General features: G+C 35.2%; 1 protein-coding gene across 3 annotated transcripts; it reads left to right on the plus strand.

Moving 5' to 3' along the window:
• The first annotated feature begins 4,864 nt into the window (after positions 1 to 4,864).
• Positions 4,865 to 22,723, plus strand: nkpd1 (NTPase, KAP family P-loop domain containing 1). Of its 3 annotated transcripts, none has more exons than XM_055184598.2 (5): positions 4,865 to 4,968; positions 14,335 to 14,401; positions 14,963 to 15,097; positions 17,501 to 19,275; positions 21,003 to 22,723. In XM_055184598.2, exons 2-5 carry the CDS (start codon positions 14,386 to 14,388, stop codon positions 21,255 to 21,257), a joined length of 2,181 nt encoding a protein of 726 aa, XP_055040573.2. In that variant the 5' UTR covers positions 4,865 to 4,968; positions 14,335 to 14,385; the 3' UTR covers positions 21,258 to 22,723. The 3 variants fall into 3 exon arrangements, with proteins under 3 accessions (XP_055040573.2, XP_055040574.2, XP_055040572.2); XM_055184599.2 differs by lacking the exon at positions 4,865 to 4,968 and adding an exon at positions 5,471 to 5,589; XM_055184597.2 differs by lacking the exon at positions 4,865 to 4,968 and adding an exon at positions 13,801 to 14,003.
• The last annotated feature ends 2,436 nt before the right edge of the window (positions 22,724 to 25,159 follow it).

Here is a 25,159-nt window from a genome sequence, read left to right on the forward strand (position 1 = left end):
TAGTTCAAACAAACATTCGCAAGCTGCATAGCAAACTTGTGTCGTTTGAATGACAGCTCTTCACCTGTGGTCAGAAGCATAGTTCTTTGTTATTATAATATGTAGACTTACATTGATCATGCTTTTGAACAAAATAGGCAACAAAAAAACGTAGTGCATTCTATATCTCTCATTCTAAATATATTCACATTCATTATTTTACGTCTTAATTTTGTAATCAGAATTAAAGCACTGTATTTGAAAAATAACCAAAGGGTTTCAATATTTTTCCTATTTAAAGCTTGACTCTTCTGTAGTTACATTGTGTACTAATGGGGCATACACACCAAACGCGAGTTCAACAATTTGCACAAGTTCATTAAATACAAAGTCAATGCAAAGACGCGATCAGACGCGTCCTCACGCAGGGCGAAGCAAATGACGCGAATTGGGCAGCGCGATTGCCGCGAAAACGCGCTATTCGACTCAAACCTGCGTTTGCGCAAGTTGGAAATATTCAACTCAAGCGAAAAATTCGCATGACATATAGTTAAATCCCGCGACCAATCTAGAGCGAGTAACGCTATGCTACGCGTTTGGTGTGTATTTAGCATAAGATCAACAGAAAATTAAAAGGCGTAATAATTAAGGACTTCTGCTGTCGTAACATGGCTGCAGGAGGTGCAATGATATTACGCAGTGCCCGAAAATAGTCCCCTGCTATTGAAAGTTACTAAGGGGACTATTTTCGGCTGCTGCTTAATATCATTGTGTAACTACAAAAGAGTCAAGTTTTAAATAGGAAAAATATCGAAACTCTTTGATTATTTTTTGAGTGCAATGCTAATGGTCTAATCAGATTCAATGGATTGTGCTAAGCTATGCTAAAAGTGGTACAGCCACACCCAGAGATCAGCTGAATGGATTCCAAAACAGTAAAAATTAAATATTTAACTCTAGGGGAGCTGGAAAATTTTTGAAAAAAAGTGGAGTGCCACTTTAAGTGTACTGTACATATTACTTATACCTCAAATGTACATATTGGTACCAAATGTATACATATCTGTACCTAAATTATACATATTAAGACTTTCTTAAAGTATACTGCATGCCCCATTTGTTGACAGTGTAAAGATATTGCCAAGATGAACAACCACTGTGATCTTTGCATTTAGCGACTTGTGGGCAAAAGTCTTTAATTTCTGAGGTACCAGCGCCACCATACAAACTGCAAAACCAAGGACCTGCCATTGGTCAGTCGAAAGCCAATATTGTTTTAATGTGTCACCAACCGCACAGCGGCAAGGATTTACAAAGGAATCAGCATACAAATGGTTTACTTAGTTATCACTGCACATTAAACTGGAATAGGAGAAAGTGTTTAAACTAAATTAAATGTCACTTTCAATGGTGTAATAGTAAAAACAGCCTGTTTAATTGAAAGGGCTGAAAAACGTAGTAAAACAAAGTTACGCGGCAAGAAATCCAAACGTTATAAACAGACTCCAGGGAAAAAGTGTGGAATATCTCACATTTAATTTGTAAGGTAAAGAGCTCATCACAAGCTAACAAAGTAAAATAGGCAACCCTTTTTAACACAGAGAACAAACTTATTGGAAAAAGTGAAAGCTTCATTTTTTTAAGTGACCTACAAAAAAAGCTTTGGAAAAATGTTCTCACCAGACATTATGGCGGATGAGAGACATTCCTGTTCATGATATCAAGTCTAAATTAGATTTCTCCCCTTTCTGATTTAATAAAGGTATTCCTCATTGCACAGGAGTGCGGCGAGTGGGAGATGCGCGTGGACTTTCAAGTAGGTGCCGCAGTCTGTAATGAGGAAGTGGAGGGATGAGGAAACGGGATTCAACCACATACCTGTTCCTTTATCCAGCTTTATTTGAGCTGTGGAGATTGCTCTGGTGTTTAATAATCACCTCACATCTTGATCGTTCTGCCACAGAGCTCATATTGAGTTGAAATATGTTCATCCTTTAGACGTGCAAGAGGAGGGCGGATAAAATCCGGATGAGAGAAGTTCAGTGGATGCGCACATTAATGCATACCACATGGATTTGTGATTAGCAAACACACCCTCAATGTGACAGACAGACAGACAGACAGGGTAATCATACAAAGCCTTTGTGGGACGTGCAGACGCAAAACATTTTTCAAATGAAAAATGTTAAGATTCAACAGCAACCCCATCCCCTCAATGGCCAATAACAGCCCACCCTTGGAACTGGGTGCAATGGGATGAGATGGGGGTCTTTTTTGGAAGGTGGTTTTACTGTAGGAATTCTCAGCTCTCGGGCCTCACAAATGCTTGAATGAACAAATCTGATTAAGGCTTTTGATTCAACTCATTCAGCCACTGAGAACAAAACAGAATTGGATGTTATTTCATTGTAACATTCCATCAGACACATTACATTTCACATGAAATTGAAACTAAGATGTGTGAATCTTAGTCCATTTTTAAGCCTTACATACAAGAATCAGAAGTCTTGTCCGAACAAAACAAAACAAAATTGCAGTATGAAGAACTGACATTGATACATTCTGCTCCTTTCTGGAGTGATGTTGAATTTATTTGTCCGAAATCAGTGGCGGCCGATGACTTATTTTTTCGAGGGCGCTCGATGCGAAGTTCGTCACAACATATATGTAGCCCGTCGTGTGTGTGGTTCCTTTTTATCGGGGTGTGTGTTCTGCGTGTCGAGAGATCCTGTGTGCATCGCGTGTCTTGTTAAGGTGGGTGCCTGCTGCAGATGCGTCTAAAGGGTTTATGATAAAAGAGATGCTCGTGTTTGCAAGATATTCGCATAATCTCATGTGTAATCAGAGTTTACTGTTAAGGGAGTGTCTTGCGTGTATTTTGTGAACGTGATCGTCTCTTTTATCATAAACGGTTTTGACGCGTGTGCAGCAGGCACTTATTTTGACAAAACACGTGATGCACACAGTCTCTCGACACGCAAAACATATTTTGAAAAAAGGAACCACACACATGACACTCCGAACACTTATTTTGAATTAGAGCCACCACTGTCCAAAATATTCTTTACATTTTTTCTTTAACATTATTTTTATATTTTATGTTAATTACAAGAATTTATTGCAAGCTTTTGTATAAATTTTCTTTTATTCATTTAAAAGTTTTTTGTCCATAAATGTAAATAAACCCCACTTTAATGTCTTCAAACAAAAATTTAATTTATACTTTTAATTTATACTTTTTAATTTCGATATGTTTTAATAAGAAAGCTATTAAAATTATTACATTTTTATTTTATTATTTTAATTTTTTAACTAATTCAATATTTTACTTTACTTTAATATGCCCTCTCTCCTTTTATTTATTTTTTCCCCTTTATCTTATGATCTTAATGTGATTTTCATCTACATTTCATGTACTTTCATATGATGGTTTTTTATGGTTATTATCTTGTTTAAATTACTGAACCACCCTTTGTTTTATAACTTGAAAAACTGTTGATTTGTTGCTTTATCTTATATGTTCTTGATTGCAATAAAAAGAAAAGAACTGAACTGCAGTGCTATACTTCCACCTAATGGCCAAAGATGTCACTGCAGGAGATTTTTCCATTATTTTGGATCATTAATATTTACATTGTAGTATTCTGGGCAGTTGTATACTGTATGGGTCAAAACAAAGTACTGGAGTTGAATCACATGCCTGCCTTATAAAACACAATGTGCTCCTGTATAGCTCAGTGGTAGAGCATTGCATTAGCAGCAGAAACGGTCATGGGTTTGACCCCAGGACTTACACATAAAGTACTGAAAAAAAAATGTATACCTTATAATGCACTGCGCAATGTGACGTCGGAGTGACGTCTGTTTTTAAGTGACCCCATATACTTTTTACAATAAATTAGTAAATTTGTGTTTTTTTCATGTTAAATTGTTAGTATGGCATATACGTTTAACATAACAAACTAATTACATTTTTTTTATTTTACATTTTGATTAATTTGTATGTGATTTTAAAAAATACAGTATAAATAATATAGGCTATTCATATGTATTAATCATGTTGATATAACAATGCTGATATTTGTAAATAAACACATATATGCCTAATCATGTAATATATACATATAAGTCATAGACGTCCAAATTACGTCAAAAAAATTTACCCAGTTAACAGGTCAAATGTTGACGTCCAAGTAGGGTCATGGTTGGACGTCCAAATAGTGGACCTAGTTTGGACGTCGAATAGATGTCCAGAATTGGTCATGGACTGACGGACCCAATATAGACATGTACTGCACGTTTATCCGACGTCCAGTGTTTAGTGGGACACCATAATCTATAGGTCATTCTTTTCACATTCAGTAAAGATGTTCAAGTTGTGAATCTGAGAAATTATTATATCAATTCTTCAAAAAATAAAAATAAATAAAAAAGATGAAACCTGCAGATAGTACTGCTGTTCTTTTGTCCATGTTTCCAAAAGGCACCGCACCAGTATATGTTTTGCAGTATTTTGTTTCTCAAAATTTAAAAGTTTGTAATAAAAAGATCATCATATACAGAATTTCACTTAGATCTGCTTAACACCTGATAAATAAGCCCCCTTTCAAGTCCACAACTTCAACCCACAGGTCTGAACAAGTTGGCCTTCAATCTTCGGGGGTCAAATATGCAGGCTGCATACGTCATCAAGCTTTGTTTATTAAAGTTAACTAAGCATTACAAGTCATAAGCATATTACAACAATTTAGGATTGACTAAGAATGAAAGTCAACTTTATAATTGTTAATATTCTGAAATTAGACAATCGGATTAAGAAACGGCTGTTTACTACTACCATATAGGGAAAATGTGAACGTCACACAAAACAGGTAAAGGTGAAAGTGGGTGTGTCATGTGGCTTCGTTCGATTTAAAGGCTCTTTTACATTGTTGTTTTTAACCTTCCGTATGGAGAACAATTACAGGATTTAAACGGAACAACGTTGGGGTGAGCTATTTTATTTCTGACTGAACTATCTCTTTGACAATTACCTCAACCATTCAGAAAGGAGGTTGCATTAAAGAATGGGCGTTAAGTGAAAATAAAATAAACAGTGCATGACAAGCTAGCCTAGCAAAGTAAACAAACCTGTTTATAAATATAGAGATTTATGTTGAGATTGGATATCATAACCCGCAAAGCTGTTAAAAATGTATAGAATACGTGCTGATGTGGCGTTTATGCGCACATATTTCTACGTGGGAAAGTTAGAAGCTTTTCGAAAAGTTGGGACAACAGCCAGAAAACGAGCAGGAACTAAATCTGATATGACAAGCAGTCATAAAAAAGAAACCAACAAACCTCTTCATCAAAAATAATCCCATATTCACAATGAGCTGTAACTGTAACTGGTCCGTTTCACGTATGCTGACGTCACGTTTTCAGGACCGTGCGTTGGCATAGTTACAGTGAACAAGTCACTAGCATAACGTTTGTATATTAATTTAAAGCTAAATAAAATATAACTTTGCGTTTACCAATGTCATTTTGATATGAAATGTATTAAATCCCGATGCTGGAAGGATTTGGACCAAATAAGAATTGCGATTTGACTTATAACTCCAGAAGGTCTGTACAATGTTTATATGCATGTGTAAATTAGTCGATTTTAATATTATTTTAACATTATTATATGATATTATTACATGTATGTATTATATTAGGTAGGAACTAGCATGTACAATAATTTATTATTTGATTAAAATATAATAGAATCAAAGTGATCCCATTAATAAAAATGATCCCCAGACCAACTTGTAAGCACAACAGCTCCATATTTGAGTAATCATATACCTTCGAGGGGCCAAAAATACATTTTAATGAAAATTCCATTGAAAATTCCTGGACAGCCGTATGTGATGTACTTTACTGTATACTAAATCTGGAGGAGTCACAGATTGTAAATGCCTCCCTCCAAGCAAATACTGTAATGGACATAAAAACAAGATATTTGTAAGATGGTCTTTCTCGGTTGTCATTTTAAACAAAATAGTTTTTTTCATGGTCGTGAGTCAGGGCTGCCTAGGGGAATATGCTAAAACAGTGAGGGCAACTTGTGGAACAATCTTATTTACTGTAGTAAACATCGGGCAGATCCTACAAATGACCCTCGGCTGACTTTTAAAATTCATCTCCTGCCTCATAGCCGACCTAGTCTAGCAGAACCAGATCCAAAGCTGTGTGCCCTGGAGATGTCATATGCTCATATGGCCATGGCCAGTAAACAACAAAACTGACCTGCAGTATGTTTTCCTCCAGGCAAGAAAACAATGCGACCTCCATACAAAATTGTACTTCTTTCAGCAAAGCATTGCATGCAAATATAAAACAAATCAGCATACGTATTTAATACAAAAATTAAGCTACAGTTAATCAGAAATGTATTCAAAAGCATCACAAGTCTCTGTAAAATGCATAATATATGACACTTGGACCTAATAAGCACTGCCAATACAATAGGTATCTATAACACTTTATCCCATTTTCTTGTCTGTCCCTCTTGCTATTGTGTATTTAAAACTTTAAAGTAATGCAATTAAGGTTTTTATGCTAATGATATCAGTCACATATCCATCTTCATACCAGCATTTTAACGGACATCACTTGCTGACTTTAGGCTCATGGGAGCGTAAATGCATTAACACATTCAGTTCCCACTGCTAACAAACCACTTGAAACCACATTGGTTGAAGCACAAACTCCCTGTTGCTCATTGAATTAATTGTCAAAATTAGTTTGCTTAAGCAGAAATCTCATCAGTGTCACTAACGCGATGATTATAAATTGCTCACTGATTGACAGCTGGTAAAAATCCTGATTTTTAATTATGCAAATCAAATGTTATACAGGGTTTTTAGTGTATTAAGCAGATGTTAGGCTGATATCAACATTTATTCACAGTGCGTACCCAGTGGGGACATTTTACTCATTCTGTTCCCCTTTTTGAAAAGCAGAGAAACTGTAACTAATTTAGGATTATCACATGGTTTAAATTCTGTTGATTGATTATAATCCCAATCCGTTTTTCTTTGGTACTCGCTTGTTCTTCATTAAATCTTGGCATATTGAAACCAAGTTTTGCATTAGTTTGGAACAATGTGTTTTTTAAAGTGCAATAATAAAGTGCAATCAGTGTAATACCACAATACATGCAGATGAGGGCAGCATTGTTCAAGAAACGTGGACGAAAGGTAGTTACGATTCTGTTGCAGTGATATCAACAGGGGTCAGCATGACTTTAGGACAAAGATTTCTGTTCTTTAACCACATATGAGTCAGAAGCTTTTAGTGATATTTAAAATGCTGGAAGCACATCTTTTGTTGATGCCTTTGAAGACTTTGGCTTATTTCACAAAGAAATGTTTGAACATTAAAAAAGTAAACACAAATTCCAAGAATTATATATATTTTTTGCTATTTTTTTTATTTTTTTTTTTTGCAAAATTTGTGCAAACTTTGTGTAGTTGTGTAGACCTAAGTCTTATTTTAATTTATGTAGGGATGCATATTGATTAATTGCGATTAATCTATAGCAGAATTAAAGTTTTTGTTTAGATCATATATAGTGAACTGTTTATAATAACTTTGTATATATATACTTAATATATAAATATATATATTCATTCTTAAAATTATACATGCATGTGTGCATATATATATACATAATTATTATTTACAGTTCACACTTATATATGATGTAAACAAAAACTTTTATTCTAGGGCTGTCACAATGATTAAATAATTGTTTCATCGCGATTGTTTAACCTCATCACAATGATTTTAGATCACTGCAATGATTGCACATCTCTCATAAAAACACAAGGGGGAGCTGCAGCGCCTATATAAACGAGACAGTATCAGATTATTTTTATGTGTGTTATGTGTATTAATATTTACTGCCAGGTAAACCTTGCAAACAATTTAATTAAATAATCACAACAATGTGTGAAAATTATTTCATGAACAAAAAAAAATTTATGAGAATTAAATATAAAAAAGCAATAAAACAGACAATTAATCGTCATTATCGTCAAAGCCCTGAAAGATTCAATTAATCGCCATAATCGACACAATGTATCAGACGATTAAACGTCAGCCAAATTTCATAATCGTGACAGCCCTATTATGCTATAGATTAATTGTGATTAATCATTAAGTATCCCTTATTGACAGCATATTAATTGAAAGCTCATGAACTTAACTTTTCTCCATTTAAACATGACTCTTCTCACAATAATAATGTATTCATAATTTAAGTTTGGATCAAAACATGAAAATCAAAAAGCTTTGTTCTTCTTTGATATGAAACTAATATTTTTGGGAATTTTTAAAATTTATTTTAGGCTATTTAAAACATTGGCTTAACTATGGGTTCACACCAGATGCGAGTTCAATGATTTGCATGAGTAGATTACATACAAAGTCAATGCAAAGACATGATCAGACGCATCCTCACGTGGAACGATGTGAATGACGCGATATGGGAGATGCGTTTACCGCGAAAACACGCGCTATTCGCCTCAAACGCATCTTCACCCAAGTTGAAAATATTCAACTCGAGCAAAAATAAATCCTGCACATAATCTACAGCGAGTAACGCGATGCCCCGCGTTTGGTGTGCACGTAGCATAATAGATAGTGTAGCAAAAAAGAAAAGAAAATTCAGTTTCATTTACTCACCCTCATGTTGTTCCAAACTTGTTCTGCAGAATACAAAGAAATACATTTTGAAGGATGTTTGTAACCAAGCAGATCTGGGGCACCATTGACTTCCATAGTAGGAAAAAATAATACTATGAAAGTGAATGGTGCCCAAGTTCTGTTTGGTAAGTAACATTTTTCAAAATGTCATAATTTGTGTTCAACAGAACAAAGAAATTATACAGGTTTGAAACAACTTTAGGATGATTAACTTAAATCATGACAAAATTAAATTTTTTTAACTATCCATTTAAAAACTAATTTCTTGGTATTAATTAAATAATCAATGACCACGATAACATGTTTTTTATAAAAGGTTACTAAAAGGTCACTTTTCTTTGTTTTCATTGAAGCACATAAATTGCTCTTTGAGATCCTGTTGTGAAATCATGCTGTGATAACATGTGAAAACATGTTAAGTGCCAGGTCAAGTGCATGCTTTCATTAAAGCAAAAAACGGGACCTATAAAAAATAACTTTTCGAGGACCGTTCAACAGCACTGTATGTACAACAATATCTCTTCTTCCTATGTTAAGAGAGCACTTTACCAGTTCATTCGTCACACCGTGTTCCAAGCGCTATACTCTGTTGTTGAGGTACTGCTAATTTTGGCGAGCTTTTCTGTGCATATTGTCTCTAAACAAAAGTGTAAATAAGTCAGCACCAGTTCATCCATCCTTCTTGAAAGATTTTTATTTGAATGCATTCTCATTTGTCCCACTTCGCTGTGCACAGTTCAGCGTTAAAAGTTTACCATTACTTCCATGCTGAAATTGTGGAAACCAGGAGAAGCATCGTTCAGGAAAAGAAAGAAAACTTTATTAAAGTTATAGGGTCTCATTTCAGGCTATAATTGAGAGTCACGAGGCAGAACAAGGCAGAATAAAGAGCCGTAAAGCCTTAATTTTGTAATGTTGTGGCAATTACTGAGGAAAGCTATGATGGAAACTGCAATCTCATTGTCTTAGATGATGGATGGCCTTATTTTAGCGTGATCTACATTGTGGTAAACCTATGATTAAAACCTAAAGCGTGTAAAGAGAGTATTTCACTATTTGTAACAAAAAGTCCAATATGAACAGTCTGATGAATAAGAACGCGGCACAGATTTTGGGTTGGCGCAGCTATTTTTCAATCATTCATTCATTTGATTTTTCATTTATTCGTATTTTACGTAACAGCCCCCAAGCTTCTTTGATCATCTCAACATAAGCCTGCATTTTTTTCTGCATGTACCGAAAGTACTGTTGAAGAGGGCTGCCTGTATGAGAAAACCGAGTGACCCATTCAAGGATTTCCTCTGTGTTTTACACAGATGCGAAGCAAGATAGATTGTACTGGCAGTTGTAATTAATCCTATGGGAAACATTTGGGAGTTGCTGTAATTCCAATTATCACACTTAATTTAGCCCAGGGAATCTAATTTAGGAATGAGATATAAAGACTCCCCATTCTCTCTACAAAAGGAGGATAGCCAGCACCTCCTCCAATGAAAAGTGACTTTGAAAAAATCATGAAGGAATAAGTGTTATCTTCTTTTTTATTATTATTATTATTTTTGGGGCCGTTTTTGTATGTAAGGAGAGGACAGGAAAGTACAAGGTGGATAGAGGTAGGGCTGGGACGATTATATTCATACTAATAATGCCTATCTGATATTGATTCTGAATCACAAAGGCAATATGCACAGCTCTTTATGAAGCCTATTATGGCTCTTTGATCAGTAGGAATTTTATCTAAAATCATTATGAGTTTAAGACATTTATGACATGCATTTAAAAAAGCAGCACTCGTCAAACGTGATCAGTATAAATATTCTTTATTATCACGAAAATATCAGTTTGATGAACAGCTATATAAATATGTTTATAGGCATATCGTGGAGCTGCATATGTAAATGGTACTTCTTCTGCAGTGCCTATTGTGTTCCTGCACGAGTGTGCCCTCTCATGTTTGGATGTAGCAGCATTTCACCATAATTAATTGAGAAGCATAGCAAACAGAATCGAACGATTTATCGTCCCAGCCCTAAAAAGATGGGTATGGGATCGGCAAAGGACCTCAAGCTGGGATTCGAACTCGGATTGCCAAAAGTGCATCTGCCCTACTGCCCCACACTATCAGCTTTGACAGCTGTTATCTTTTAAAGAAGTATAGTCAATGCATTTTTATTATAAAGTTGGGCATGTTGTTAAGTGTTGGATGGGGCAATGACAATTAATCACGTTTCCCATTAAAAATCGAGTTTATAACTTGCATTTATCAATCTGAAATCATTATGAGTCTGAGTCATTTATAACGTGCATTTATAAAAGCAATAAAATTACATACCTAAAGTCACGCAATTTTTTAAATTCTTTTTCATGATACTGTCACGAATTTCCATGTTTTTTCGTGATCGTATCACGAATTTCTTTTATGTGTCATTGTCACGTATTGGTTACTCAACTGCTTTATCCTATTTTCAAACTATTGTCGCTTCCGTTTACACTGTAAACCCAAACAGTACAATGTACTCATTTAAAATGAGTGAACTGAACTCAAAACTGTGAAAATGTTTATTAAACTTAAATTTTTTAATGTGTTTTCAACAAGTTCACCATTTTAAAATCTACAAACTCAAATAAAATGAGTCAAAGAACTCAAAAAAAAAAACTTCCAAACGGAGTCATTTCAATACCACAGCCTCATTGTAACAAACACTGCAAATAATTACAAACTTTTGGTGGTTGTGATGAGTTCAATTTGCAAGATAAGCTAAGAAAGTGTCTGGCACTGCAAATTTACTTCAGTTTAAAGTTAAATCAGCATGATTGGTTGAGGAGGTTCCAGTTCCCAGCATGCTTTGCATGAGCCTGCAATACGAGAGCATTTTTGTAAAATTAAGTGATATTTTATGTGGTTTTCAGTAAAGAGAAAGACTCAATAGTGTTAAACATTTATTTATCTTGGAGATTTTGAATAGTTTGCTATTGTTTTAAATTTTGTGTTTACCACCATTCAGAAGTGTAGTGCATGTGGTTAGGATGTAGGTCGGATATGAGTTGCTATATCATATAAACTATGACTGTGTGAAAGTCTGCACTGAGTTCAGTCTCAACACACTTTCACTGGTCTTACATTTTTATGAGTCACATGATCTGTTTCTGTGACTTGTGAACAAAAGTAAAATAGTAAAAATAAGCTTTAAGTACAATATACAAAAAATATGCTAAACAGTTCTTTTAATAAACAGTAGATTTATCCATAGTGTACTTAAATGTTAAATAAAAAAAGTGTAAATATTTAAATTTGGGTTAACTGAATTTTTTAAAGTTATCTTTACTTAAAATTCTGATGTTGTTTACTTAAAAATTTTGTGGAAACTTATTAACACAAAAATTTTGAGTACTCTGAACTTGTCGGGTTTGGTGTTTGTTTTATGATGTCACTTTAATTATTGGTTTATGCTGATTTTTTTATATTTTCAGATTTTTAAACCATTGTGATCTGGCATAAGGGTTAGAGTTGGGTTTGGGTAAGGATGTCTTATGTAAATCTAACCCTAAACCGAAGCGACAATGCTAAGAAAACAGGACAAAACAGTTAAGTAACCAATACGTGACAATGACACACAAACAGAAATTCGTGATACGATCACAAAAAAAAAACGCTTAAATCCGTGACAGTACCACGAAAAAGAATAAAAAAATTATGTGACTATATAGGTACGTAATTTCGTCACTGGGCTAGATATAAATATGCTCATAGACATTTTCTGGAGTAGCATTTGTGATGCTACTTCTTCTGCGGCACAAATGGAGTTTTTGCACGAGAGCGCCCTCTGGCTTTTGGATGTGCAGACATTTCATCGTAATTCATTAAAATTACTTCATTGAGAAAACGTGGATTTGCACAATCAATCATCCCAGCCCTAGAGTTGGATAAAGCTGCAGTGAGCGAGATTTGCATTTGAAGAGCTCAGATGCAAAACCCTCTTGAGTGCATTTGCCATCTTTTCTTGTAAATTAGTATTTAATGGATTCTGCCAACAAACCGGTATTTCTATAGCTTGATGCTGATTAAGCAGATTTGAAGTGAAAGTATTTAATGAACGTATAATATGACGAAAGTATACAGTATGGTTAATATCATAATCGCATTTTGCATCCGAGTTGCCTATTTGGACCTAAAAGTTTCTGATGAAAAAGGCTTTCAAAATGCGGATATATCTAAATTCATACATTTGAAGTTTGAATTTGTAAATGCATGCGGTTTTAAAAGAGGAACACCAAAACCAGAGATGCTCGGAGGGGAGATGAAAATGTGATTGTGAATGTATTACCTGTGTGATTATTGTTATTTATTCTAAAATTGCTTGGTGCTGTCACTGAACCTTGTTTTTAATCTGTTTTGCTTTTTTGTTTTTTATTGTAGATGCATATAATCATGTTTAGTTTTTGCTGAGCTTAAATTTTTTCCTGTTCCCTTTGTATTTTGGACTCGGACAACTATGACAGATGTTTCTCCAAGTACAAACAAATAAAAATGCTCCTTCGTGGGAAAAACGTTATTTTGTTTTATTATATTTTATGTTTCTCTATTGCATCACGCTGAAGGAATTTCTTCTACAATACACATAAGAAATGCGATCATTTGAGTGTTATAAAAGAATAGCATTGAAATGATAAGCGTGGGTCTGCATTAAATAATAATCGTAATACAGTGCTTATCAATCTAATATCTAATGCATTTATTTGGCAGAATATTGTGAACTTGTATATCTTGATATAGCCTCAGATAACTGTATATCAGCTGCAAATAACATCAGACTCAAGCCAGGTTACTCGAGGCATCTCCACAGGCTTTTTATATATTAGAAAAGGTAATAAACGTTTCCTTGACATCAAGAAGGATCACTCGCACACAGTTTCTTATAGCTATAATCAAATAAACAACATTAACGTCATACATATGTGAGTTTAAGCCTAATAAAGAGATTTGAGCAGTAAAAGAAAACTGAGAGTACAACGCATTGCTTTACGCCTAGTCCAAAGTTCAACTTGAACTCGCCCAATGTTCATTTCTCATCAGTTAATGTTTACACACAACAGTCTCTCTCTTTCTCTCTCACCGCCACTTAACTTTTCAGTGCTTCTGTTTTTGTAATCCAAAAACATTTTCCCCTCCGTCTATCTGTCTACATTAAATAGCTCTTAAAATAGAGAGGGAATTTTAGTCTACCGGCAATTTAGTTGTAAACTGTGCCTGAAGGATTGCTTGTTAAATCTGCTTGCTAAAGGTGAGACGTTCTCTTCCTCATTATCATATTATTCATAGTAAGAGATTTAACAAGAGCTATGCATGCCTGGTGGCTTCATTTCTAAAAAACAACATGAACTGTTTTTTCGTCTGAATATAAATCGATATGTTATGCTATTACTGAACGCATTGCATTTGTGGTAATCACATACTAAATTGACTATAACATTGTTATTCCATTGTAAATTGTATCGCCTCTGTATTTTTCGGATTAATAAAGACAGCATGATATTAGTGTCCGTGCATAACGTCATTTATATAGCAATATTTTTTCTCATTGTAATTGCTGTCTATTTTGGTTTCACTTTTAGGAAGACTGGTGGAAGAAACTTGTTTTCCAAGGACAGAAAAATACAGAACTGATGGCAATCGAAAAGGGTATGAGTGCTGCACAAAAGAAATGACAAACTAAAGAATACTTAAGCGTTCTTGAGTACAACTATTAAAAAACACAGCTACTTCACAAACAAAGCTAGACCAATTATAATGCGCTGGCTTTAAAATGAAAAACAAAATCAATGGTTATAGAATATGCCAGTGGTACAAAATGCATCAAATTGAGCTGTACAGCAATGGGCCGAAACCTATTATTAAATTCAAATCCATTATTCTTTCTGTTTGAGTAAAACGTGGACTTTGCCCTTATAGATAAACTCATAAAAATTGTCTTTTGCACATTTACTGCATTGCATTTATAGCCCAATGATTAGGTGTATATGGGTTTATAATGGCCTTTTATTGGGTCATGATTAAATGCACCTGCATTGGTTGGTCTCACCCTGAAAACAAATATTGGCTAAAATGATACCTTAAGTTGTGGCTGTAAATGTGCATCGGTACTTAAAGAGGAATCTGAAACCTTAAACGCAAGTGAATTTAAAATGATATCAAGGAAGATCGGTATAAAGGTATATGATGTTTATGTGTATTTCTTTTAAGTGACAGATATCCCTTCTGATAATGTATATGCTTACGCATTATCAAAAACCCTCACGAAGGTCTCATCTCCTCTCACCGTGGGCTTGTATTCAGAATGTCACAACCGGATCAACATGGTTCTCAAAAAAATCGAGGGTGAGCACACGCATACAGTTTATCAAGTTCTCAATCTGAGGCTGTTAACGGCTGGTATTAAGATGGATTTGTAAAATGTTTTGAGCATGTCTACTTTCAACCGCATTCAGAGGTACTGAAAAAAATAATTTGACTGTATTGCTTTTTGTTGCCTTCATGTGGTTGCATTTGTTCATTAGAAAAAAACGATACAGGTTTGTAACGCCAGAAGAGTTAGTAAATGGTGACCGAATTTTCATTTTGGGTGAACTATCCTTTTAAACCCGTCACTTCTCCCGCTCGTGTTTTAATGACTCCCCATCCATAGACCATCCCCTTAAAGTAATCAGGACAGAAACGTTCAAAAGTGGACAAAAGAGACGGATTAAAACACTATGAACATCTCTCTCTCCTGCGATCAAAACACATCTTAACTCTTTCCCCGCCATTGACTAAAGGCACACCACAGAACTTTTTGGCCACTAGGGGGCACTAGACATGTATTTTTCACGTCTAGCGCCCCTAGAGGCCATAAGCGCCACAGCACTGTCACAAAGGAAAAGAAGACAACTATTTAGGTCACAAAGTCCGCGGTGTGCCTTCCAGCATGTCATATATATATATATATATATATAATATATATATATAACATGAATATAATTTCATGCGTTTCAAACGCCAAAAGATTGCGTAGCTCATGTTTACAAGCCAGTTGTAACGGTGGCCACTTGGTTAAAGTTTATCTAAAAAAAAATATTGCCTTAAAGGTGATTCAAGGTCCGTGACACTACCACGTCGCCACAGAGTCATGTGATATAATTCACTCTCTACACTCCCCAAGTAGCCTCCAGCTTAATTCACATAAAAAAAATTGTGTTCGGGAGCCAGATAGGACTTATATATGTAAGCAATATATCATTACTTACTTGTCCAAGGCAAGCATGCCGGCCAAGTCAGCATTGGTCAGGAACCCCTCTTCCTCCTTTAGTTCACACCAGCGAGTGAACACTGGCCCGATATTGATTCTCGTCCTTCCTTTTATCCTGTCACTCTCCCGTTTTCTCTTTCTGGTCTCCTCCGACAAAACCTTGGGTTTCTTTTTCTTGCTGCTTCGGCCATGACAGAAACATCAGAAAAATAAACAGTTGCGCTCTCACGTCCGAATTTGAGGAAGCTGGGGAAATGACGTATGCCGTAAAGCAGTCAAATTTTTTTTTCTTTTTGTGCCCGAAACCCCAAGTTTAAAAGTACGAGTAAAAGCGACACAGACACCGTCAGGCTATGGTACACATGCCATTCAACCTATTTTAAGTCGATGTACCATCACAAGCGTCTTAAAACTATATTATGAAGGTTGAAAAATACAACGTGTCACTTTAACTCGTCAATTAAGAAAAAATGCTTCCCTGCCAATGACAAGTTTTTCCGGCAATCCGTATTTCCACTATTATCCACCAGGTGGTGCTCTTACCCAATGTATAAAACCCGGAAGTATTCCCTTAGGGCAAACAGTTCAAATTCCGTGTATGTTTTGAGGATCGCTCTGAATTTGATTTAAAATTTTATTATCTAAGCTTTTTGCTCAAAATTTGATATTTGAAGAAATCTACCATATTTGAGAGGTGATAAACAGGGAACAAGTGAAGGTAGAATAAAACTTTTTTTTTAAGCAGGGGGTCTATTCTTTCGTTTGATATATGTATTATATATTTTAAAAAATTCTGGAAAGCATTCAACTTTTGTTTGGCAACTTTTTTCAAAATGCTGGCGGGGAAATACAGCCTCTGAGAGACACATGATTTAAACTAATTTAAATAATTTGCATTCATTTTGACAGATATTTTTATTCAAAACATACAGTTTTAACAATATATATATATACAGTATATTGTTGAACAAAAACATGTTATGTAAAACATCTGTTGCTCTTCGCATTCAGTCGGGGACTAGTTTAACAGCGAAAAAAGGCTTTTAGTGATTTTACTTCACGAAAGCTGCATTGATACATATTTTTTAAATAGTACTTGAGGCTAGTGCTGTATCATGAACAAGTCACTGCTGAAGGGGTTGCATGGATCTACTACAGCACAGCCTCTCGTACCTTATTGCTTATATAAGTGTAAGAATTGAACACATGACCTTGACTTTGCTAGCACTTGAGCTATATAGAAGTGCATTGATATATCCTGGTCATACAAGAGTGATTTGTATGGACTTTGATGTTGTATAAGTAGTATTTACGAAAAGTCATAACATGTTTATATGAAATATAATTTTTTGTTAATTTTTAAATGCATACGCTAAAACAAAATGGTCAGATTATCAGTATACAAAACATACAGTAGTTTTCATTAAAGAATTGTGTGTAAATTATGACATCACTTGACAAAATAAGCTTATATTCTGTATCCTTATTTTTTTTAGTCCATATGAATCTAGAGGCCCAAAGAAGAGAACAGAAGAACACTAAGGAACAAAAGCCTCGCTCAGTTAAACCCTCCATATGTGACCTGCTGTCTCTCATCCTGCATCTCCTCTTCTATCGACCCGTGTGGACGGAGCAGAATCAGAAGCGGAAGAATATTCGGTACATATTTGTGAGGTTCAGTGCCTGGCATTTTGCTGGCAGTGACATGCTGTGGGCTGGACTGGTTATGCAATTGTTCAAGTCTTTTCAGAATAACTTCGGTAAGCTCCAGCTGGGTCTTTTTAGGATTGCGCAATACGATGAAGAAAAGGATTCGCCGAGAAAAAAGATTGAGGACTCTCTAAAAGAATGGAGGAGCAAAAAGTTGTGCTGTATTCCCATTTGGGCTTTAATACTGATGGGATTTGTCGGAACAATTGTCATTGGGGTCTGTCTTATTATATTTGGATTTTCAGAACACATGGGTAAACCAATAATGGAAAGCTTTGCTATTACTATACTTGGCGTTCCTGTAGCTGGGGCAATAAAGTTTATATTCTTATTACTGAAGAACCTCATCTTCAACCAGGACCTTAAAGTAAGACAAGGGCTCGATAACCAAAAGGTTAGTGAGCAGCTGGGACTGATGCATGAAGTTCGTAAAGAGATGAGACTGCTAAGCTGTTTCGTTCACTTCATGGAGCTCTTCGAGAGGAGAAAGATCAGAGTGGTATTGGAGATCACCAATTTGGATCGGTGCACGCCGAAGAAAATCGTAGGAGTTTTGGATGCTATCAACATCCTTTTATCTGACGAAGAGAGTCCCTTTATTTCTCTGCTCGCCGTTGACCCAGAAGTGCTGGTTAGGCAGGTGGACCAGGCCGAGAATTGTTTTGGCAAAAGAAATTCAGCGTATGACTTTCTAGACCGAATAATCACACTTCCCTTTACCGTGCCTCCACTGTGTGATGCATCAAAATGCAAGGTCTTTCAGAACATTGTCCGTGGTCAGTCCGAGATCCGTGAAGACACCGATACATTGTCTCTGGGACCTCCCAGAACCTCAGTCTCTGTAGTAGATGAGTCTACTAGTAAATCTGATCATAATAAAGAAGATCAAGTCTCTCTTTTGATTGCAGGGAAAGGAAAACCTTTTACGTACCCAGCAGCAGAACTTAGTCAAGTAGAAGTGGCTAAAACTATTGAATCTGCATTTCAAGACATCCTTTCCAGCAAGCTTAAAACATATTTATCTGGTGACACTATGTCCATGAGAAGAGTGATTAACTCCATTCGTGTAACGATTATTATTATGGAGACTCTGAAATTGGAGCTTCCACCTACTAAGATGATCGCTGCTTGGGTGGTTTTGGCAGACCGCTGGCCTTGCAGACTAAGCTGGATTCTTCAGTGTATAGAAGATGACCAACAGAGAGCCGAGATAGATGGACAAAACGAAACGATCTGTGCGACCAATGACACCAAAGCATTATGGGATGTGTTTAATGAACACAGTCTTGAACTCTACCTGCAAGGACATGAGGCTGAGATCTTTTTGGAAAGAGATTGGGACCCTGAACTTTTTGAGATGTTCCTTAAGAAAGACTTCAGGTTCACGATAGGGGAGGTGAAAAGGTTTGTGCTTTGTACTGTAAACTTAAACTATTCAATCAAGAATGAGCTGGCCAAGATACGCGGGAGCCATGAATTGAAAAGGGCGAGAAGAAATGTGTTCAACTCACTCGCAGCAAAAAAAGTCATTAGCATGAAAACGGAAGATGTTTGTGAAGAGGTTTGTCATCTCAAATATTTGTATACTTTTTTATAATATGTATATGAAATATGTGACCCTGGACAATATTTGTCTGAGATACAACTATTTCAATCTGGAATCTGAGGGTGCAAAAAAATCTAAATATTGAGAAAATCTTTAAATTTGGGTTAGGGTTGTCCAAATGAAGTTTTTAGCAACACATATTACTAATGATAAATACATTTTTTATATATTTACAGTAGGAAATTGACTAAATAACTTAATATTCTAATGATTTTTGGCCTAAAAAAATTATATTTTTGACCCATACAATGTACTTATGTACTTATGGTCCAGTGTTACATATTGTGATAGTGATGGGCAAAGATTAATCACATACAAAATAAATGTGATTTTTAGCACAGTATACAAGCATGTGCTGTGTGTAATTATTATGTATATATAAATACACACACATTCATTCATGTATGTATTTAAAAACATTTAAATGTGTATATGAATGTATTATTTGTTTATTTAATTTAAATATATATTTATATAAATATATTTAAAAAATCTAAAATGTGTACATGTGTGTGGTTAAATACACATAATAATTGCACACAGCACACACACATATATTATGCAAACATTAACTTTTAATTTGTATGCAATTAATCATGATTAATCTTTGCCCAGCACTACACTGATTCTTTTCATCTGTGTGTAGTAGGGTGGTCCTTATAATCGGTCAAATTATTATATATTTTTTTTAAATGTTCAACTCTCACCCCGTAAATGTGTTAGGATATCAATTAAAACACACTGTGCAAAATTTTGAATTGTTCCTACAATATCTAGAGCAGGGGTCTCCAACCTTTTTATGAGCAAGGGCTACCACAATGGATAAAAAAATCTGGAGGGCTACTTTTTGATATAGTCTACTTAAAACTTTTTTGTTTTACTTGTTTATTTTATTTAATTTGACTTGTTTATATGTTTAAGTATTGTTTAAAATTTTAACATACGTAAACCAAGCCAAGCTAATGTAGAAAAATATGTAATGAATAAATATTACAGTTGAGACTATTAATAGAATGTGCTTTGGCGGGCACCTCACAGACTCTGTGCGGGCTACCTGGTGCCCGCCGGCACCCCGTTGGTGCCCCCTGATCTAGAGGTTGCTTAAAGCCTTTGAATATTTCCGAAATCACATATTTTGGCAAAAACTGTACCATTTCAGAACACACAACACACATAAAACTTGCTTCTTGGAGGGTAACTTTGTTGTAGTTATTTCAATCTCTTCTGATCCGAGTAACCATATAGCGACTTGCTTTGTGTTGCTTCAGCCATTGTCTCAGTGTATTGTCTATTGTGCTTCATTGACATTGAAGCTCTTTTTGCTTTGAAAGACATATCACAACTAAAACAGGAGTTTAAATTGCATGGAGCATGCTCAAATAAGTCCGTTGCTGCCATAAGTATTTATTATTAAACAATTATACATGCTAGCACAAAGTATCACATAATACGCAAATGTGTTAAACTTCAAAGGTCTTGAGCAACCTCTAAATATTAATTAATATTGAACAAATTTTGCCAATTATTATTATTTTTTATTTATTCAAACATATTGGTGGGGTGAGAGCATGAACTTTTAAAAGTTGAAAAATAAGGACCACCCTAGTGTGTAGTGTACATATTCAATAAATTTACATATAACATAAGCATTCTTATAATTTTGAACATCTGTTCTTTTATAGCTGTTACGACTCAGCTTTTCAGAGAAATACATCACAAAAGTAAGGGAGAATTCTTTAGATGGTCAAACAATCCTCTTCAGTGACCCCAAAGACCTCAGGCAGGTCCTGCAAATGACTCTTGGTGAATGGACAACTTTTAAAATTCATTTCCTCGGGGTCATGCCTTCTAGACGAACAGATCTGGCACAGTCTTCAAAAGCCACACGCCCTGAAATGGTCATGTGTTCATGTGGACACGACCAGCATAGAATATAAGTGACCTTGAGGTGTGCATCGGTGCATTCATTGCACTAAGAATGTTTCAGGAAACAATGCCGAATCCCTACGGCAATATAATTTTCCTATGGCAAGGCATGCACAAGACTGTAAATGTACACCAGTGAATCATATCCAGGGAATGATGACGTTTGAAAGAAGAAAAGGTTTGTGAAATGTATGTGAAACACTTCTGCAAATGAATTAATGTATTTTTTTATATAGGAAATATACATTTTATGATCCCTAAAACATTTTCAGTGTTTTAAAATGTAACAATTACTGACTGTCATTTCTATATGAATACATATAAAGTCCCGATAAGGATTTTTATCGCAGTGATGCAACAAAAGAGCTATTTTTGGTTTCTTATTGAAAGGTTTCTAAAAGGGCCACTTTTACCTTTTATAACGTAAAGAAAATGTGACCATGCTTGTAAAAACCCAGCTAAAGTGATTTTTTTGTGATGGGTTCTACATAAAATCATCCTACATAATGTAAATAATTGTCAAAATATAATCTTGATATCTTTAATATTGACTGAGTAAGGTCATGTCAAAGATTGAAATCAATGACTGAAATAAGTTCACATAACTTAATAAGATATTTCTTTTTTTATTGTGTTGTATACCTTGTCATGTAAAAATGTGTCATTAAGACAGACTTTCTAAAATCAGCTATTGTGATACAATTCACAGTTGACCTAAAGAAAGTATGATTTTGTCTGAGCTATTCATGAAGAAATATGAGAATTTATATTTTATTTGTATAATCTTAATATTTTAATATTTTTTATATTTTACACAAAAAAATGAACTATTAATTTTGCCAATTTTACTTAATCCTTTCATGTTGTGATTACTTTAAAAAAAAAATCTATTTAAAAATTTTAACTTAATTTAATCTAGTTCATTGAACAAAAAAGTGTCTTGAAAGCTTTACTTAAAAATTATTTGTTCAGCCAACATAACATTGTTGCATAAAAGTATTTAAGAGGATTTTGCAGTGTGGCTAATTGTTGTTTTGGCAGAATTGTTGCAGAAGTGTAGCACCATTATATTAGGTAAGTTAGTAATAAATGACCAAGTATAAGTTAATGAACTTGTTCTGAAATATTTTCAAACAAAACAAACAAACAAACGGTTTGAAAAGTAACATTGCATTTCAAATATGTTTGTTATATGTTTGATAAACTGTGATTAAAAAGGTCTATATGATGAGTGGCATTAAGCAGCTGCACTTTGATTGAGTAATTTAGTGTTATGGACTTGGTAAATCCTAATTAAACGGGTGGAGTTTATAAAATGGCATTATTCAAATTTTTTTGCCATCATTAATTATTTTTTTCATGTTCAATTAACTCAATTGTTGTTTGTTGACTTTACTAAGGTTTGTTGAGTTTACTTAAACTTTTTTGTGGAATTAACTAGAATTAACTGGAAGCTGTTGACGTAATACTTTTAACAACATTTCATTTTTTTGAGTGAATACTGAATTTACAGTGCACATATTTCATTGCTAAAAATACAACGTTTTTGTGTATTTGGTATAATACAATGTTTTTGCGTGGTTTATGGTTAAAAACACATTATTTTGCACATACTGTATATTTTCGTAGCTCCAGATATCCTGCTTTCCTCAAACGCATTGATTTTTTATAAAACTCATCAGTTTGAAAAGCTCTGTGTCCCTTATTGGCCAGCTAATCTGTACGTTGTGATTGGCCTGAATATCTCTGATATCAGCCGGAAATGTTAAGCTCCTTACCATGTTTGAAAGATTCACCCACAATGCAATGCTAAGAGGAGTTAACTTACAGGCTGTGAGTCCAAGCGGGAGGAATTATGATAATGTCGGTCTTGTCTACATCACCAATACCAGGAAGTAAACTGTTGCCTACAATCTGTGTGTTTGTTGTAGTTCAAGAAAAGAGATTTACGTTGGAGACGATAACTTGCATCATTGTTTACTTTGGGGTATGTACCTTTTGCATATCGTTAACATGTACTAATACACACTTACAAAGAAAATGTAAAATTGTGAAGCGGACCATAGGTGCTCTTTAAGGCAAATGGTTTACATTTATTTACACCATATTTAAAAGCATGAAGCCAAACTCTTGCTAATCTCATAGTATTGCAGTACCCTTGTTTGCTGGTAGGTGCCCCCAAAGCATAATAGTGAAATTCCACCTATAGTTGCTTTCAATATCAACTCATTAAATTGTCCCAAGGATTAAATTGTCAAAAGTTTTTAATGCCAAGTTCACAATACAAGATTATAAGACCAATTTGCAAGTCATCGAGTTCAGCTCACCGACAGGTCGGGCTGTGATCGCAGGCAAATCAGTGGGTGATTAGTCCTTGCCAATCTTTATGTGTGAACTAATCAAAGAGTCTCGCTGACCCCTTGCAGACACCAGACAAATATCTAGCAAATATCTGGAGCTGTAGTCCAACTTGACATCATGTGATGTTCCTTGTTGCTATGAGCTACAGCCAATGAGAGCAAGGCATGGGTTGAGGTACCCACATATGCTGATACATGGTTTCACCCATATTCTTTGCTTTTCCTTTTTTAGTTTTTTTTCCAGAGCAAATCATCGTTTAAACAGCTTGCAGTGCTAATTTAGTTCCGACGTCCATTTTCAAATAAACCATTTCCTGTTCCCAGTTCGTGACAAAATTTGGTTTGGGGACCTGATAGAGTCGCTGGGTAATAGATTTGTTCACAGGTCGTGTAGCGCGTGACCTCCAGTTTGGGATAATTCACATAGTGTCATGTAGTGTGAACACCTCAACGACTTCAAGACTTTCCAGAGAGCAAGTCATGCATGAACTTGCCATAAGGTGCAGCTCCAGAGTCGTTTGGTATACAGGATGCATTTTGGACTACGAGTGAGCAAACTTTGGCACTTTTCAGAATCTGTACTTTAGTTTTACTTTCTATAAAACTTTAATATAGTAGTGAATGACAACGTGCAGATGTTTTTTTAATCGTGCTGCCTGTCACACATTTTCTTTGTGCTCTTCTGGTGCTTCCGTTAAGTGGCGAGAAAATATATATTTCTCCCGTGCAGCTCAGCTGAGATCTCCCACGAATCTGATAGAATGTAACAATAATGTAAAAGTTATTCGAACAGCTGAATACTTTTGACAGGGATAGCGACACGTGAAACTTTCTAGAAAATTACCAAAAGTAGCATTTATTTGTTTATTTATGCTTAACACCATTCCAGCAACTCTGGCTATATTCATGGCGAAAACCGGATCATCTACACCCAAGTTAATCTATGTAAAACACACATAGCCTACGTTTCTGTTGGAGGAAGCCAGAGTAAACCCACGCTGACACAGGGAGCACAGGCAAACACAGAAAAGACCTCCTGACCTAGCCGGGGACCTGTGCTACATTCTGAGCCACTGTACATTTATTTATACTTATATTATCTGCAGAGGCGTCTACGTGCATCCTTGTCACTTTGCAGAGATTTTTGCCGTTTTGATAGTGTTTTGATCATGTTACCTTACAATTCTGGTGGCAGGCGTTACAGTCAGCGCAGCCGCAGACGTCAGCATCTGAGCACGCTCACTAGCTCTTTGCTGTTGCTGCTGCATTTGGCTATCTGAGGAATTAAAACGTTTAAGAAACGCTCACAACATTTCCAAACCCCAGTACAGTAATGTGCAGTTAACCTCCTCCGTCTCCGTCTCCACGTTATATTAGCAGAGATTTCTAGATTCATCTTCTTGGTGGTACAACGCTAAAGTTCGCCAGAGTTCACGGGGGCGCAGAATCACACGTTCACATATGCTCACATATGAGGTAAAATGTAATGCAAAAATCCGTTCCTCTAATAATTTAATCGAAACATATTTTTTTAAATCATTATTAAACATTAA

The sequence above is a fragment of the Misgurnus anguillicaudatus genome, chromosome 14, assembly GCF_027580225.2.
Source record: "Misgurnus anguillicaudatus chromosome 14, ASM2758022v2, whole genome shotgun sequence".
Classification (NCBI taxonomy): Eukaryota; Metazoa; Chordata; class Actinopteri; order Cypriniformes; family Cobitidae; genus Misgurnus; species Misgurnus anguillicaudatus.